Consider the following 19,723-nt stretch of genomic DNA (forward strand, 5'->3'; position numbering starts at 1 on the left):
ACCGTTTGTTATTTTTGGTACTGGGAATGTTTATAGACCAGTTCGAAAAAAATCCGATCGATAGTTCCCTTTTTATTCCAATTTAAGTCACAATCCATTGGATAAATACGAATAAAATTATCGGCTGCAGAAATTAATTCGCGCGAAATATCTCATTGATAAGAAGTTAGCTGTTGCCATTTTTCTTGAGTTTGAACAAATAAATTCTTTCTTTTTTGTTTTATGGCTTTTCATGCAACGGGGAGATTTAAAACTTTTTCTATTTGATATTTTTAGCGATTGATTGATCTTGCAAACTGCGTGAGTACAAAATTTGAGTATAGTCACAGCTTCACTTAATACCTGGACCGATTATTATGAAAATTGCTATATATATGTATTTTTTCACGGAGAAGGTGCATAACATGCTCATTGAAGCCACTCGCCACCAGGTGGCACTGCAGAGTAGCAACTTTTGCCCCGTGCAACCGATTGTCATGAAAATCAGTATAATGATGTATTTTTTTGTTGGCGTAGCAACGCGCGTCGGGTACAGCTAGTTTCGTATATAAATTTGACTCCATTATATTATAAAAATCAATCAAACTTTATTAACATCACACATAACGTTGTTACACCTCAAGAAGTCGTCCCTCAATTAAATTAAAAATCTATCGAACATGGTCTCGTGCGTCTTTCACTTTTCAACAAAGAGGTGTTGCCAGTAAGGTAGTTTATGTAAAATGAAATAAAGAAATGTATTTAGCAATTGAAATACATTACAAATATGGATGAGGTGTTTTCCCTTATATATTACTAGAGATGATCATTACATTATTTCGTGGGAACTTTGAAAAATGAACCGGAACGTCAATTCGCAACTCCAGTAAACTATAGAGGGCGCTGCAGCCACTGTCTAATGGCGGATGAAAAAGGTAAAACAAACAGATACTGTAACTTATAACTTGCTTTGAAGCTTAATGAATGAAAGTAATATATCATCGTGTTTGTGGAAAACTTTATTTTCTATTCCTCTGAAATTACATTACACCACAATCTCTGAAGCCTGTAATTTTCTACAAAGAAAGCACGTCGAACGGAATGTTTTACCTTTTTCTTTAGCATTGTTAATCACCGCAAGTTAGCGTATTCGAGCTCTGGAGTTGCGAATAGCGGTCAAGTGAGGATAATAAGCAATTCGGATTGCTCAAAAAGGCAGCTTAAGGCCTGTGCTGTCTCATGTCACAACTTAATTAATACACAGTAAACACACTCAACGCTCAAATTTAAAGTGGACTGTTTTATTTGTGAGACATACGTCTCCTCCAACTCACCAACACACCCACCTTCTCCCTCCTTGCAGTCCCGGCATACTCTCGATCCCAGATGGCGCTCGCTTCAGCGCTTTCACATTTTAAAGTTCTCATACTATTAAACATACCGGCCCGCGTTGCAATGCAAAGCATTCAACAAAATTGCAAATATTGATTCAAACTTGGTTACAAAGTATAAACACAATACAAATGTACACTCAAACAAAATAAAATAAAATAAAATATGTATACACATAAAACACAATGAATGATAATAAACACAATTTCAGTAGATGAATATCTAATTCTCAAAATTTTACGACTTTTTACTATTTTTCTATTGGTAAGATTGCAACCTTTGTGATTGGTCTTTTAAACTCACCGCTCTTAGTTTTCACCTTTACGACTCGAATCTTACCATCAGAACCTGAGATAGTTTCAATTAGTCTCCCGATTTGCCATTTGCCTACAGCGATGTCATCATTTTTTATAAGTACTAAGTCACCTACTCTCACATTTTCTTTATCGAAGAACCATTTGGTTCTCCGCTGAAGAGTACTTAAGTAGTTATTCGACCATTTTTTCCAGATAATCTGTACAATTTTAGTCACTCTTTGATATAATTTTAATCTATTAAATTCTACTTCGTTGAAATTGGGCTCTACTAGAGATGTTATTGGTCGACCTATGAGGAAATGACCAGGCGTTAAAACTGATAAGTCGTCTATATCAGCTGATAGCGGTGTAAGAGGACGCGAATTTAGAATGGCTTCTACCTGAGTAATAACGGTTAAAAAGTCTTCATAATTAAGTTTCTGATTACTCACTACCCGTTTTAGATGAAATTTAAAGGCTTTGACGCTCGCTTCCCAAAGTCCTCCAAAGTGTGGGGCTCTGGAGGGAATAAATTTCCAAATTACATTTTCACTACTAAGATAGCCAGCCAACTTGTCATCTGGCTCTTTAATCTTATCATGCATCTTTTTAATCTCAATATTACTTCCTACGAAGTTCTTTGCGTTATCTGAAAATATATAGGAAGATTTTCCTCTTCTTGAAAAAAACCTCTTAAGTGTGGCAACAAAAGCTTGTGAGGTCAAATCTGTAACCATTTCCAAATGTACAGCCTTTGTAACAAAGCATACGAAGACTGCAACATATACCTTATGGTATAAACCTTTACGTTGGTGTCTATATTTTATCCAAAAAGGACCACAGAAATCTACCGCACTGCAGTTAAATGGAAAGTCTTGAGTTATTCTTTCCTTTGGTAGATTACCCATAATTTGCTGGCAGGTTACAGGTCTGGCCTTCAAGCACACTATACATTTATGAACTACCTTCCTGCATGCATTACGACCGTTAATTGGCCAATACAATTCTCTCACATTATATAATAAAGCTTGAGGTCCTATATGTAAATATTTCCTATGAAAATATTCAAGAATTATATGTGTCAATTTATGTTTTGAAGGTAAGATAATTGGAAATTTCTTATCCATACTTAAATCACTGTTTGCCAAGCGGCCTCCCACTCTCAAAATACCCTCTTCATCTAAAAATGGGTTTAAATTTCTTACCTGGCTGTCCGGTAAAACCGCATTACCTTCCCTCAATTTTTTTATTTCCTTACTAAATTCAAATCCCTGAACTATCTTTACTAATCTAAGTTCTGCATTTTTCATCTCTTGAGGGTCCAATGGCCCTTTTTTCTTTTCGTTGCTGCAACAGTTTCCTAAAAACCTGAAAATATAGCTAAGTACTCGAATTAATTTTATATACATATTAGAAATATTAAGTAAGTCATTTAAAAACATATTTGTTGATGCAAACAATGCTGCACAGTTTATATCGTCCTTCTTTTTTAATTCATTTAAAAAGTCTTCTCCACTCATATCCGTTGGAATGTCTCTTTCAGGATAAATACCGGTAGCAAGAAAATCTGGTCCATTCCACCAGAGTTTATTTTCAGACAGCTTGTCAGGATCCATACCTCTGGATATAAGATCGGCTGGGTTCTCCAGTGATGCTACATGGTGCCACTGTTGAATATTTGTCAAATCTTGTATTGCAGTCACTCTATTTGAAATGAAAGTTTTTAATTGATGAGGTTCTTTCCGAATCCACGAGAGAGCTATCATAGAGTCACTCCACAAATATGTTTCCGATATATCCAGTTTTAAGGAGGATGTAACTCGTTTTATCAGTTTGGCTAATAGAACTGTAGCCATTAACTCGAGGCGTGGTATTGTCATACGCTTAAGAGGGGAAACTCTGGACTTACTGGAAACAAGTCTTACTGTAACTTCACCAGAATTGTTAATGGATCTGCAATATATAACTGCAGCATAGGCGACCTCTGAGGCATCAGCAAACCCGTGCAATTGTACATCAATAGTACCCTCACTTAAATTACATCTCGGAACCTTAATGTTGTTGATACATGGTAGTAAGTCAATGAAGTTTTGCCACTCTTTATTTTCTTTCATGGGAAGCTGATCATTCCAATCTATTGACAATAACCAGAGCTTCTGCATGAATATTTTCGCCCGTGTCACAATTGGGCCTAAAAGACCAAGTGGATCAAAAATGCGCGCGATGGTTGATAATACCATAAAATTAGTAACTGGTACACCAGATTCTACCTTTGCCTGGAATGTAAAACAATCTATCTCTGATTGCCACGATACACCTAAAGCCTTAGTTTCTTCAGTAATCACAAATTTATAATCTTTCTCGGTGCTCATGAAAAGATCAGGGTGATTTCCTAAAAACTTATGCAACTCCATACCTGCTTTTCTCAAAATTCCGATTAATTGGTTTTGAAGCTCTTTTGCTTCTTCTAAAGAACTCGATCCACTCAGAACATCGCCCATATAAAAACTATCATGTAAAGCTGCTGCTGCAAGAGGGTACTCTTCTGCCTCATCTATTGCTAATTGCTTCAAAGTTCTAACTGCTGAAAAAGGGGCACTAACCGTGCCATATGTCACTGTGTTTAGTTCGTAAGTTTTAACTAAACCATCATTTGTTTCCTTCCACAAGATTTTTTGAAGGGGTCTTTGACTGGGATGAATTAAAATCATCCTGTACATTTTTTTGATGTCTACAGCAAAGGCATAAACATATCTTCTGAATCGCAACATAATTGATAACAAATCATCCTGTATGATACCACCGTTATACTGCAAAGAATTTAGAGATTTCCCATTTGACGTAGGGGAGCTAGCATTAAAGACAACGCGTAGCGGCGTCGACTTGCTAACCGCTCTATAGACTCCTAAATAAGGTACAAAGTAACTCAGATCCTCATCAGAGTCTTTCACCTCAGTCATATGCCCTAACTCTAAATATTCACTTAAAAATTTCTTATACAAGGATAAATATTCTGGATCTTTTTCTAAACGGTTCCACAAACTATTCAACTTTCTTAGCGCTATGTCTTTAGATTTTCCTAAAGAACTAGGTTCTTCCTTTAGGGGCATCTTTACAATGTATTTCCCTTTAGCATCTCTAGAATGATTCTGTACAAAATGTTCTTCGCAAATTAAGCTCTCTTTACTTTTGTGCTCAATAGACTCAACATTTTCTATTTCCCAGAATCGCTTAAGGGTGCTCTTCACTGAGAGTCTGAAAGATTCGGATCTAATGTTAACCTACGGGGAAAGTTGGAGCTTGTTTTACAAATTCCTGTAAAGTTTTCGGATCCGTTTTTTTTTCTGAGTATTTTTCAAGACCATGTCTGTTTCTTTTAGTTTTTACTTTTTTGATGTGTCCATTCTCCGATTTTTTAAAATTCGAGAAAAAATGAATTTCTTCGAAAACGAGGTACTGTTGGACATTTCGCTCTGTAAAACATCTGCAACTCGTGCTATCGAAATTTTAAGAACGCCCTGACACGCAAAATATTTCCAGCTCTCTTTTGAGATCTTGTTTGAAATAATGCGACCATTTTTTAAACAAATATCATGTTCTAACTATTGAAAAAAATTTCAAAATACGTTCACTTTTTGCATTTGCCCCGCCCTAGAATAGTTACCTCCCCTTTTTGAGGGGTAAAAGCTAATGGGGTGTAAGATTTATTACCCTCTCATTAGTTCCCCTCAATGACCTCCGCTGGACGTCCTTTCTTCTTTCCTCTTTTCCTAAGGCTTTCGTGAAGAATCAAGTGCTTTTGAAAGTGAGTCCATGTAGATGCGTGCTATTAGCTGTTAAATTCGCAACATCTGCTTTTTTTCAAATTTGTGGTTTGAAAAGAAATAGATTTGAAAAGAATATTTCTGAGTCAAATTGTTTATTTACAATATAATGAACATTGTTACAATGCTGTCGAATGCGAAAAGTTGACATTTTTCCCTTCCAGTAGAAAAATATTTTTATATATAGATTAAATCGTATTCCAGATACTGGGTATTTTGCATCGTTTTACATGTGTTTTATGTTACTACAAATGGTACACACATAAAGTGCTTTCCACAGCTCAACAAACATTTTTGAAAATTATTTGTGTCTTTAAGAGCCAGACTCGTCAAATTTCTTTAGAAGGTTTGGGAGGTGGAAAAATCAATAGCGGAAAACATTCCGTACACCAACATACTCATTAAATACATAGAAAATCATGAAAAATATATTAGCAATTTAATATGATTCAGTTAATGTAAAAAACACACCGTGGTAGAATTACTAAGCATTGTATGTATTAGTTTTAATGACGTTTTCAGCCTTATGTTGCCGACAAAGCTAACTAAAATGTGAACAATATAGAATGGGGGTTACAAGTTTTCACTGTTTTCTATTTTCATTCTCAGAAGCTAGATCAACATTTTAATACAATGTAGAAAAAATTAATTACAGGCATAAAGGTTTTCAGGTCACATAAGCACCCCCCCTTAAAAAAACATCATTAAAGATCGTCTTAAATTTCGTTTTTATGGCTTTAATTTCAAAAAACTTCGGGAAGGGAGTTTGTGAAAAGTCCTTCTTTGACCATAAAAAAAAAAGTCGTCTAAAATTGCATTTTTGGATTTCAAAAACCTGCATGCCCCCAACGTTAATAAAGATGGCCTACAATCATGTTTATAACACTTTAAAAATTTTGCCTCCCCCCCCCAACATCACACTAAGACTGCGTTTTTAGACTATTTCGAAAAATTCCGGGGAAAGCTTCCGAACTCCCCGTTTCCTAACAGAATTGAAGAACCTGAAATTGTGTTTTTGGCGTTTCAAGTTCAAAAATTTGCTGGTGGAAGATCACAGGACCTCTTACTTACTTCCAAATACTACCAGAGATCGTCTAAAAGTGCATTTTGAAAATTTTTATTTTCGAGAAAATTAAAAGGCATAGCCCCCAAATAGAGTGCTTGGGAAAATAGGAAGTATTTCTGAGTAAATAGTATGCTTACGATAAAGATCATGTTAATTAAATATAGAAATGGTTCCCTCTCCTAAACAAGAAGCTAAATCCTTTCTCTCGCTGTATTTACATATTACTAGGAGTCAATAGAATAGAAAATGTGGGATCTCAAAAAAGATTTTTGTTCTATACGAATGAAAATTACTTGATAATTATTGGATTAGAACATTCATTTTATTCTGTGACTGAAGACAGGATACGATAATTTTTCGGCACAGAAGTGCGTAACACAGAACTTAAAAGAAAAAGTTTGTCTTGTTTGTTTTTTTTTTAATTGTGAACCCTTACTTGTACCTATAATTGCTTTCCTAAATGTAAGCTGTTCATTTTCATTTTTGTTTCAACTTTATGTATTTCCTGCAAATCTGTTTCTTGCCCTTTTTTTTATTTTTTATTATTGATTCATTAAATGCAAGATGCATGAAAACGAGGCAGAGCGATAAAAACTTTAAAATCTGGCAGAGCGAGGCGTTGAGATTTTTTTCATCTAAGTATTTCGAGATTTTTTTTTTTTTTTTTCAGGCAGATATACATGTAGGTAATATTTTCGTGCCTTCTGAGAAAAAGGACAACCCTTAATATTTATTATGACAACTAACGAGGATCAGACACCAACAAAACTCATTAGAAAATTTTAATAAAAACTCAATGTGTTGAAGTAGAAGCACTATATACACTATATGACCAAAAGCATTGGGACACTTTCAAAAATTCACATGTTTAGGGATTTCTCGAGAAATAATAGACCAATTGCTCTATAATTTGTTTCGCATAAAATGTATACTCTAGTTGTCATTTTCCAATGAAAATTAAGTCTGTTATTCATTTAGGGGACCGACAACAAATTGAGTAAAAAAGTTTTTTGATAATTTTTCATTGCAAATTGCTGGGAATAAGCTATAATTTTCAGAAATGAGTTAAAAATCTATCAAAAACTTATTTTTATATTTTTGTGAAAGTATCTCTTATACCCATGGAAATATAAGCATTTCTTTCAAAAATGCAAATTTTTTTTGAAGGTTTTCGCCTTATATTACGCAGAGTATTTCGTCAAACGTTACTAAACTTTTAAAATATTTGACAGCATTTTAGAGAAACATAATAATAAAATTTGAAGTTAAAATATTGAAAATTTGTTGAAATATGAACAGTTAAAGCTATTAATTTTTCACTGCGCAGACACGAAAGATAGCAATTTATAACGTTCATAATTCAAAGCTCAGATACATCCTACAATCCATGAAAAAAATTCCACCGCAATTTCTTTAAATTTTAAAAAGTTATCAGCAATCTAATGAGCCGAATTTATAATTCTAGGATAGGCGACGAATGGTAAGGAATTGTTAGCAAACTGGCAACACTTTCCTGCCATCGTTATAGAGTAATTCATGATAAGAACAGATTATTTGTTGCTGGTCCCCTAAATGAATATCAGACTTAATTGTTATTGGATTTGACGTCTGGAGTATACTTTTCATGAGAAAAAAATTACAGAGCAGAGAGCAATTGGTCTTTTATTTTTTGAGAAATCCGTAAAATTGTGAATTTTTGAAAGTGTCCCAATACTTTTGGTCATATAATGCATGTAATACCTCATGTATTTTGCCGAATTTAGTAACTGGGAATCTGAGACTCTAAAAGTGCTAGGTTTAGTTTTATTGCAAAATTTCAACGCAAGATAGTTTACAAACATTGAGAGTGGGGGAAGGAGTGATTTTTGCCTTTGAGCTTGGAGCAGGGTGAGCACCCTTGCATACAAAGATCAGAGAAAAATCTTTAATTTTTCAAATTCAGGAAATCCTTATCCGTAGCCGTCCGCGACTTTGCCGTTGTTATGCTCAATTTGAAAGAACTTTCACCATAACAACCCCTTGAGAAATGCTATCGTAGCCTTCTCATCTGCATATAGTACTTAGATAAATAAATAAATATTTTTTCAAAAAGAAAAGGATTCAAAGATAAAGATTAGGGGAATTTTCTGGTCACCAGTGGTGAGAAAAGGCATTTATAGTAGCCACATTTTTTTCTAGTCGCCACTACATTTGTAAAACAGGTAACTAACCAACAAAGTAGTATTTAATTTAGCACTAAAATATAAATATTATCAGTTCAAATAAAGGTTAATGTAAGTAATTAGTGGCATTAATGTTTATTGTACAATCAAGTATTAACTATGCAAAGAGGATCTAGTTTCATTTTTAAGAATGTTTTCTGCTAACTCGGATGGGGTTGGGGAGAGTGGCAAACAGGCAGAGGAAGTGAAAGAATTTCGCCAACCGATAACTAGTTAGTCCCCACTTTTATTCGGCACTCGATTTTTCAGATTTATTAAGTAGGATCATCCATTTTTAAAGAATATTTTTTTGTTAGAATTTGGAGTTCATTTCGTTAAAATTCAGTGTGGTCATGTAGGCTATCTTTTTTTTCCCTTCCTTTTTTGATATTATCAATTTTCAATAACGAACATTTTTCTAAAAATAAAACGAATTTATAAATTTATTTATTGCAAATATTCATTCATTCGTTAATTTTTCCTAGATGAGATCAGGAACCGTATTAATGGGGAAAAAAATATGGTTTCAAAAATTAATTTTAGTGCGAATGCAAATAAATTAATATCACAAGCGGGATTGCAAAATGCCGCGCCTTTTACACTGAGTAATTTTTCTTTTACCTATGTAGTCAAGACTCAAGAGGGAAAGAACTAGAATTTCCTTGGAAGGGTCTGTAAAAAGCTGCGGTTTCATTTCGCCGTCAGCTATTACCTCCTTCGACTACTCTGCACAGAAGGGGAGCGTCCGGTCTGTCCCCCTGCAAAATGTGACAGGTCACATGATCCACACTTTCATCGGCCACCGCTCGTTCTATTGGTTGTTGAAGTGTCAATCACTTCACTGATGAACATTGCTTTCGTTTAAAGAAAAAGCCCATTTTCAAGCGAGATCGTTTTTCTTCCCCACTGAAGAGCAGCCTTAAGTGTTTTATCCAAATCACATTCTTCATTAATATAACCGCAATGAATTTTATTTTCTGTCTCGGATATTGTACTTCCGGATATGATAAAACCAAAAACTGTGTTTTGTAAAATTAGACTTGAATTTTTGCAATGAATTTGCCCTGGTTTTAACAATTGATAAAATATCTCGGCTCCTAATAATAACTGTATACATCCTGGAATATTAAATTTTTCATCTGCGAGATTAATATTACAAAAGTCATTCACATTAATTTCAAGCTTATTTGACGGAATTAAATCCTGTGTAATTTTTGGCACTACTAAAAGGTCCAACTTCCTAGTGAAACTCTTTTCTTTATTGCTGATACAAGCAGATACACGCGCTTTAATTGTGGATATTGAATCATTTAATCCTGACACTGATACGTTTATTTTCTGTTTCTTCAAACCAAGGAAATTGGTGCACTCGTTATTTATAAAACACGATGATGATCCGTTATCTAAAATTGCTCTTACGGGTTGTAAATTTCCCTCAGCATCAGTAATATAACACATCGCAGTACTCAATAAAACATTTTTTGTTTTTGCTTCACTTATTGCCGTAAACAAAGTGTTCTCTCGATTCGGCATAAATTCTTCAGCCAGTGCTGACAGCTGTTGGGAGGGGATCTCATTTGACGCCATTACGTCTTGTTTATTTTCGCGCGCAATCACCTTCTCAGACAGAAAATGAATCGTCACATGATGTTTTTTCCCACACACAGAACAGGAGAATTTCGATTTGCAATGACTCACGCTATGTTTTATCGATAAACAGTTAAAGCATAGTCTCTTCTCTTTTATAAATTTAATTCTTTCATTCACGGATAGCTTACAGTATTTAGGACACTTATATAATAAATGATTTTCACAACATAACATACATTTAGGCGTTTTAATATCGCTTAAAAATACTTTTGGAATATTCTTCTCGTTAAATTTCTTGGTGTAAGAACTTGAATTTATTTTTTCATTTTTCCCTCGCGATGTATAATACAAGTATATTTCTTTAGACAGCTCCTTTGGACGCAACCAGCTATCTTGTGCTTTAATAGAAATATGCATTGCTACATCTTTCTCAAGAGTATCAAATATTTTATCAGATACTATCAACTCATTTAATGTCTTAAAGTCCGACACATTTCTTAGTTTCAAATAATATTCCCAGTTCGTTATTAAACGAGAAGCAAACTGTTGGTAATTTTCGTTTTGTTGCCGTGTTGCCTTTCTAAAATTTTCTAAACACGATTGAGCACTGGGTTCGAACTCTCTTAAAATAATAGCTTTCACTTTCTCGTAGTTACTCAATTCATCATCTGTAATATAAGTTATCACATTTGCGGCTCTCTCGCCTAATAAATTCAATAGGATTTCTGATTTGTATTTATCAGGAACAGTTTTAGATACAAAAGCTCTTTCTAAAGAAGTAAAGAAGAATGCCCAGCCTTCAGGCTTAGTAGGGACTTTCACAGTTAATATTCTTATGCTTTTTATCAAAGAATCTAGAGAATTCTGAACATCAACATAACTTTCGTTTTGGTTTTGATTCTCTGGTTTCGAACCTGCTCTCACTCGCGCAAGCTCTAACTCAGCTTTAACTATTTCATATTTAACTTGCTCTAAATCTAATTGTTTTTGCTGTAAGTCATTATTCTTACGCTCTTCTACTATTAAACTAATTAAATCTTTCACAAACTCAATATCAGATTTAAAATAACTATTGTTCTTAATTAGCTCAGTTAATTGAACAACAGTTAATTTTTCATCAACAGTTTCTCCTAATTCAGAGGCAATAATCCTCAAATCTTCTTTTTTTACAGTTTTTAAACATTTTAGTTTCTAGCACATTGATGAATAATAATTATACAATGGTCACTTACTTCTCAAATGTCCTCAATAATTCTCATATCCACAGGTCTCTGTGTCGTTCTCAGGCTCCGGAAGGACCACTTATGTGCTGTCTCATGTCACAACTTAATTAATACACAGTCAGTGGCGCCGACTCCATGGGACCTGAGGGGGCCCGAGCCCCCTCAAAAAAATTTTGAGGGGGCAGAGCCCCCTCAATAATTTAAGAAAATTATTAGTTATTTAATGCTTTAAAAACTCACAAATTTGTCTCAGTATTTTTTATTTTCCTTGTTTGAAGATAGTTAGTTACCTTGTAAAATACATTCAGTAATGGGTTACAACAAATAATTTTTACGGTAAAAAGCAGGTTAACTGAAAACGAGTTGTGTGAATAATGATAGTGTAACGTTGCTGCGAGCGCTTAGAATTTGTCCCAAGTGTGTGAACCTGCGAATAGTCTGTTCGATCAACAATGGGGCAGAAGCGATTGAACAACTTGGCTGTTCTTCATAACCACCCAGATATTTTGGATGAATTGGATATTCGACCAGTCGTCAACGACTTCAAATTCAGTAAAATTCAGTAATCTAGTCAGGCGGTCGACATTTGCACCTTTCTAAAGACAACCCTAATATTGGTATTTAAAGCAGTTTTAAAAATCTCTGTAAAATAGATAATTAACTACATATAGAATGTTAGATTTAAAACTTCGAAATATTAGTACTATTTTATTACCGTATTACTATAGTACTGCATTAGTTATTTTCAAATACTTAAATATATTTAGAATATAAGACCCTATAAAAACCCGCTATTTACATACTACGTATATTAACTTTATTAAACAAATTAACTGTGGGATATTATTTTTATTTAATGAATTCTGAGCCTTATTCAAAGCAAGTTTAAATTAGCTATTTAACTTATTAATCAAAGTGCGACAGCAATATCTTATGCTTTATTTTTTAAATGATAGTTTAAGATTTATTTAAATATAATTTCAATCTTTTTAGATATATATTCACTATTCTGTAATAGACTAAAAACAAAATTATTATACTATAAATTAAATTAACTTTTTACAAAAATACCGTACATGTGGGTTTTTTTTTTTTTTTTTTGTTTTTCAAAGCCAAAACATGTGTTGAGTTAGCGAGAGTAGAGTTTTCGGGATTCTAATGTTGATAATATATATTACTCTAAAATGCTTAAAAAACTGTAAAACTTACTTTTTCCATCTCCAATTTAAAAAATTTCCCGGGGTTAAACCCGTGGTATGCCCCCCACTCTCCCAATATTTTTTGTATTTGGGCGCACTGGGAGTGCCCTTCCATGCAAGTCAAGTGCCCTACCTTATATCAATGCCTAGCCACGGAACAGCACGATTTCTCCCAAAATAGAACTGTAAAAATGTCCCACAGTGAAGACAAGTGACATGATCTAATTGAACCAGAAAATTTGAATACAAATTCTTAGATTGACTTTGAAAACGCCATGCCGCATATCGTTTGTCTATATAAATCATATACACCAGAAAATATGTAAATTGGCATTTTCAAGGTTCAAAAAATCTGAACTTTTTTTTTTTTTTGGAAAAGGGGGGGGGAGGGGGGACGCCGTGGGATTACATAACCCATGGATCACCGGCGACGTCTAGCCCCCTCAATAATTTTTGCAAGTCGGCGCCCCTGTACACAGTAAACACACTCAACGCTCAAATTTAAAGTGGACTGTTTTATTTGTGAGACATACGTCTCCTCCAACTCACCAACACACCCACCTTCTCCCTCCTTGCAGTCCCAGCATACTCTCGATCCCAGATGGCGCTCGCTTCAGCGCTTTCACATTTTAAAGTTCTCATACTATTAAACAAGGCCAATTTAAATAGCATTTGCATTATTTTTACGATAACAACCAAATATTTCGAGAACGGGGATTCCCGTGTCCCTGAGTATCCATCGTCTTGCAATCCCATCGCTAATTTAAATTTGAATTCCACTTGCTATTAGTCTTACGAGTGTCCAATACTTTTTATTACTTTTATAAATTTGTCTTTAAAATGCTTTTATTTATCAAAAGGTTCAAATTTTAACGAAATTCAAATTTGCGCTTTTATGATGTAAGTAGAGCAGATGTGCTTCATCAAAACAAAAGACAATCTCAATGTACCACATATTTTAATTTGAAATTTTCAAAAACAACAACAAAAAAAAATGTTGACGTCAGTTAAAGTTATCTGCTCCCTTTCTGAAATTAATTTTTGCAAAAACTCAACGACTGAAATTTTTATCTGAAACTCATTTAGGAAACTAATAACCGTTGAAGCTAAGGCTGAATTATATTGTCTGCTATCCTGAATATATTATGAAAGTATTTTTAAAGCATTATTTTAACCTGAGACTCGAGAGGAATAATCAAACTGCTGTCTAAAAATAACGCTTGCAATCTGCTTCTAAAAACGCAAGTTCTTTAAAGTTGATTAATCATTTTTAAATACAGTAACTTTTAATGCCTTCGCAGTAACTATTAGTTCGTTTACGAAGCAAATCTTATATTTCTGCTGCTATTATTATTGATATTACTATTGTTAAGAGTTCGTGATACAACTTCAAATTTTCTTGAAATGACGACACAGTTCTTGAGAAAAGCACAGGAGATTTATTTACAGCTATGTACAGGAAATGTAGCTGCAACTGCTAAATCAACCATAGCAGTTAGGCAAATAACAATTAACACCGTAAACTCAACGGTTACACACGTATTTACATCCAAATACGCAAAAACACAGTGCGAAGGTACAATAACAGAGCTAACGGCTCAGACAGTTTAAAAAAGCAAAACTAAACTTTATCACGCGTTGAGGCTATTTGTAAATCCTAGAGAAGTTTCGACAAAATTCGAAATGCTTCTCGTATTTTCTTTTTATACCATTCACAAACGTTATCTGGAGACCATATACTTCAGTCGAATGTTAGGGAGTTGTATATTTATTACAAGAAACTATTTACAGGTTACGTTACTACAATAATTACGTTACTACAATAATTTTTAGATGAAGAATAATGGAATAAACGCCAAATTTAGCCCGATTGCAACAAATTAATCATAAAAATAATTACTATTTACAGAATTTGTAACACTATTATCATTATCGTCCTCATTATCACAGCTATTTTGACTACTGTTTTAGTTTTATTATTATTATTATCATCGCCATCATTATCATCATTCTTAGTATCCATAGTAGCAAACCTTCAGGCAACCTGTTTGTTTATTTTCGGTGTAACTTTTTCGTGAGTATCAGATTTCTATCAAGTGATTTTCTTCAGTGATTGTTTGCCTCTACAAAGAATTATGATCGTTTTCAAAGATGGATCCAAAAACTTTTCAAGGGAGGTGCGATTTGATTTCTTACCCTTTACTACCTATCCTAGTTTCCATATATGATTGTGAATATTTCGGTCCTTAATTCCGAAATATTTCCGGAGTTGAGCCCCGAATTCTTCCCCCCTCATTCTTAATTCATCGAAGGTCGTCTAAACTTACGTTTTTTGAACTTCAATTTCTTCAATATCGAAAAATTGTGGGAAGAACATTCACTGGGATCCTCGATCCATTGTTCTCCTAGAATCATCAAAGATCGTCTGAAACTGCTTTTTTTCTTTCGGAATTTCAATTTCAAAAAAGTATCCGCAAAAGAATTCCGAGCACATTTTTTACCCCAACGTCATCAAAGATGAACTGCAAGCGGGTTTTTTTTCTTTTTCTTTCTTTTTTGGAATTTTATTCTGAAACATTTATAGGGAGGAGGGAGGATCCCCCGCCCTTTCAGAAACATCATAAAAGATCATCAAAAATTCCGTTTTTTAAAATTCAATATCGAAAAATTATAGGTGTCGAACCCCTCAAGGGAGGGGCGCTCGCCCCCATTGCCCTTCCCTTGTATCCGTCCTTGTTCGTTTTACTCATACAGGCAACTCCCGATAACTAGAAGCCTCATAACTTGAATATTTTTTTATTTTGAAGCTTTCATTGAGTCCCAAACTTTTGAGAAGACGGTAGAAACTTCCCATAACCCGAAGGTTTTAGCCGCCCCTTGGGACTTTGGGTTCAGGTCTTTCTTCTAGATTTTTTTCCGGGGGTGGGAAGAGTCAAGGGGTGCTTCTCAATACAAATTGTACCGAAAAACAACTAAAACCACGTCCAATTATACATACATACATTAATTTCACAAAGCCAAGGGGCTCAATTGCCTCATCTTGACTCCCCTAAATGACGGGTCTGTTCGAGTCATCGAGGAGTTAACTGTATATTTTACTTTTTAACGCAGAGTTGACCCCCTCCCTAAGCGCAAAGGCACCCCCCCCTAGATATCGCGATGACACCCCCCCCCCCCCCAACAAAAAAACAAGAACTTCCCCCAAAAAGTGAAAAATACCCCTCAAAACAACCCCCTTCCTAAAAATTTCAATGGCACAGTCTGCGCCATGACCCCCTACCCCCAGATAGGCACCCCTTTGTAACGTAAGGACACTTGCAATGAAAGTTTAATTTTTCCAATTTGTTTTTCATTCCAGACAATTCAGTACACGGCGAAAAAGAAAATAGTGCAATCAGAAACACGGGAGTTAGCATCTCTTCAAAAAGGAAGGATAGACGCAGGAACTACGGACCACTGGAAGAACGAACTACTGTACATCCCACCTCTTCCTCCGACCAACCTGCGAGGTTGTCATCTAATCAAGATACAATATGACGTTTATGTAAGTTTCAACAACTCACAGGTCTGACTGCCATTCATAAATTCAGATTCCTCTGAAGGATTCTCCACCAAAGTTTGAAATCTTTCTCCTGCTGTTTTTCAGAAGTAACTTTATTCATGAATTGAATACTCACTCTTCCAAGAAACGTTATAACAGAATAATGCGCATGCAATATATCAACAGGCCGGTTATGGCATGCAGAGACTGCAGTTTCGTCCTTGTTATGGAAGGTTTAAGTCTAGGAAATAACCGAGTTGGAGGCAGATGCTATCTCAATTGAAGCTGAGAGTGCCCACAAACTGCTAGATAAAGTACATTTAACCCACCAGCGAGAATCCGCAGGCATAGCGCGGTTCAACTTTTAAGTGGAGGCAAAAGCAGTAAGTTAGCAGAAAGGACGAAACTGCAGTCTCTGGATGGAATAACCAGGCAATCGGTGTATTGCATGTAATTCTGCCTAAACCCTGATGGCGTACGGGGTACCTTTAGGTTATTGTTCCAATGCTGCAACAATTGAGCGAACAACCAAACCCAACACCCAAACTCAAACACCAAAACACGAACACCCAAAATGAGGAACATCCCTACCTTGAGTTCAAATCCTGCATGGACGTAGCCAAGGGGGGGGGGTCCATGGGGTCCGGACCCCGCCCCCCCCCCCTTCCCGAAAGACCCTTCTCCTTTTTTCTCAGTTGTTGCATCTCGCATGAACAAAATTTTTCCGAAAGATAATGATTTTATAAAACGCAGCATTCTCTCCCCTTAAATATTCCCAGTAATCGGCAATTTTCTCAGCGCTTGAGTCAATTCAGAACACGAGAACCTCGTGCAACAACTGCAGGTTCCCAATTTTCGTGTGCTTTTTGCTGTGTCACCGGCCCTTGTTCGAAACGGGGTCCCTTGTCGGGGGGGACGAAAATGTCCCTTTCGACTTTCAAATCAGCTGGGTCCTGTGACCTTGAAATTCAGCCCCTCTCCTTGGTCCATCAAATTGCCATTGGCAAAGTAAAAACAAGCATTTATTGCCACTTCCGCTGTATCCCACAGGCTCATTGGCGTGGTTTTCTTTATTTCTTTCTCTTTTCTTTTTGGATTTTCGTGGATTTCGTAGACGCATGTTGTACGAAAGACAGCCAGAGTGAGGTGCGTTCCTGGTGAATCAGTGATTGAATTCCGATTCTTTTCTGTTTTAACACGCAGTTTTTATCTATGTTATACTTATAGAAAACATATCTTGAACAAAATTGTATGCAAAAGAAAATTAAGTTTACCCAAACCAGGTAAGTCGCAGTGCTCCCTTTTAAAGTTTCCTTGATAATACGAGCAATTTTACGTGTTAATTAGTTTTTTAAAAACTAATTTTAGATTCTAAGCCAGCAGCGAAAAAAGAAATTGTACACATTTCGTGTGTTTGAGAATGAGAAAAATAATTATTGATTTTTTTTTTTTTTTTTTTTTGCATTTTAACTCTATATTTTTGGCATGGTTCATTTCAGATTCATTTTATATTTTGATAAAAATTTTATTTGAACTTTTAGATTACTTTTAGCATCTCTCTCCTTTCTGAGTAACAAATTACGTAGATTTTTTACTGATGTTTTCCCCCCAATATTTAAGCATGATCATGGAACATATTAAATGCCCAAAAAAATTCGTGTTTGAAGGTTAAATAAATAAAATAAATGAATAAATAAAACTTGAAGTTGATGTAACAAACTTTTTACGGTATCAAAATTTTATAGAAAAATTAAATTGAAAAGTACTTGAATATTTTACTGTGATCAGTTTATGAAATTACAAGTTCGGCCATATTAACGCATGTAATAAGTAATTTATTAGAAATTATTACTTTTAAATCTTACTGAATTGTGATTCTATGATCCCAAAAGAAAAACAGTTAGTTTTTAATTGACTAAAAAAAACTTATTCGATGTTGTTCCATAAAACATATTTGTATTTGCATCATTGGAATACATTTTCTGATTGTTATTCACTGGCTTTGTACTAAGGAGTTATTTAATTAGCATCTATGCATCCATCTTTAGTAAATTGTGAAGGTAGCATTAAATTAACAAAAAACAGGCATGTGCATTTAACTATAAATTACTAGGTGAAAATTACCGCTATTTACTGCGTTACAAGCAAAGAAACAAAAAAAGGTGAATACGAGGTAAATGTTTTTGAGCTTTTCTGTTATATATTGCCTTTTTTTTAAACACTTATTTTCTTCAAGCTAAAGATATTTACTATTTCTTGCAATAGAGTGTTTTGCTAACATCGTATTGAAGAAAAAAAATCATTACCTGCGTCGTAAAATATGATATGTATTGTTGTTAAAATTAACAACATGTTGTTAAAATAAAATTACACAGATGCTTAATTTAATTCATTAGGTATACATTCCATTAATCGGCATGTAAAAGATCCCTTAGGTCGTTTGACTGTGAATACTCTTGACAAAATTAAATTCATTTTGCAGTTTCGCATCGAAGAGAGCTCAGGTGTCTCCATCTGGTGGAAACTGGGCATCAAATTTTCCTGTGACATTCACATCCGCGCCTTAATGGTGGCATATGAATGACTGGATGCCATATCATTGGTTCGCACTTGTTCCGCAAAAGGCTAAAGCCTCTAACACAGCCCCGTTAGAAAGAAAAAAATAATGATAAAAAACGGCAATACGCCTTTTCCGATATTTAAAATTTTTTCGAACAGCTTTCACCCTTTGAGGAATAGCGACTTCACTTGAGAACACCATTTATTTCTTGCTTCTCTTTTTTTTCAGCTAACTGAAATCACTGTGTCAGTTGGCTGAAGAAAGAAAAAATATATATATAAAAAATAGTTGCAACAAAGGAAGCCTCCGTCCCCCAAAGAGTTAATAGTTTGTTCAAGCTTTTAATTGATGATTAGGAATGATAATTAGAAAACGGATAAGATTGGAAATATCATTCTATTTCGTGGTATCAAAAGAATATTATAAATGTAAATAAATAAAAACTAATTCAAGCTTTTTAAACGAAACCTTGTTAATATTTTCGTTGAGAGAGTTGTGGGATTTTGCCTGAAATGTTGTTCAAATCGGACAGGGTTACGTTATGTAACATTCATATAGTTATACATTCGACTCCATAGATATAGATTTATTTATCCTCATATAAATAGTGCCGATGATCGAGTAACCCGCGTGTTTCAACAATGAATTCGCACCACGGCATGATATGTAATTCGATAATATGTTTTGGTAATGATTAACATGCAAGGAAAGGCTTTATTGTGACAAGGCTGAACTCGATCCGGTAACTTGAACAGTTTTACTGGTAAGACTGTGTCATATCAGAGGAATGAAGAAACGAAAACAATTAACGCTATCTATTGGAGTTTAGGGTTAATCCACTGGTGTTGAGTT

The 19,723-nt window shown here is 34.7% G+C and overlaps 1 protein-coding gene across 1 annotated transcript in view; it reads left to right on the forward strand.

Annotated features, from left to right (window-relative positions):
* LOC129223853 (arrestin domain-containing protein 3-like) overlaps nt 1–19,723 on the forward strand; it is a 98,473-nt gene that overhangs the window by 72,292 nt on the left and 6,458 nt on the right. Inside the window, exon 5 of the mRNA XM_054858215.1 lies at nt 16,129–16,314. Within this exon, the coding sequence (XP_054714190.1) occupies nt 16,129–16,314 (186 nt within the window). The remainder of the gene's footprint in view (nt 1–16,128; nt 16,315–19,723) is intronic.

The sequence above is a fragment of the Uloborus diversus genome, chromosome 6, assembly GCF_026930045.1.
Source record: "Uloborus diversus isolate 005 chromosome 6, Udiv.v.3.1, whole genome shotgun sequence".
NCBI classification, from domain to species: domain Eukaryota; kingdom Metazoa; phylum Arthropoda; class Arachnida; order Araneae; family Uloboridae; genus Uloborus; species Uloborus diversus.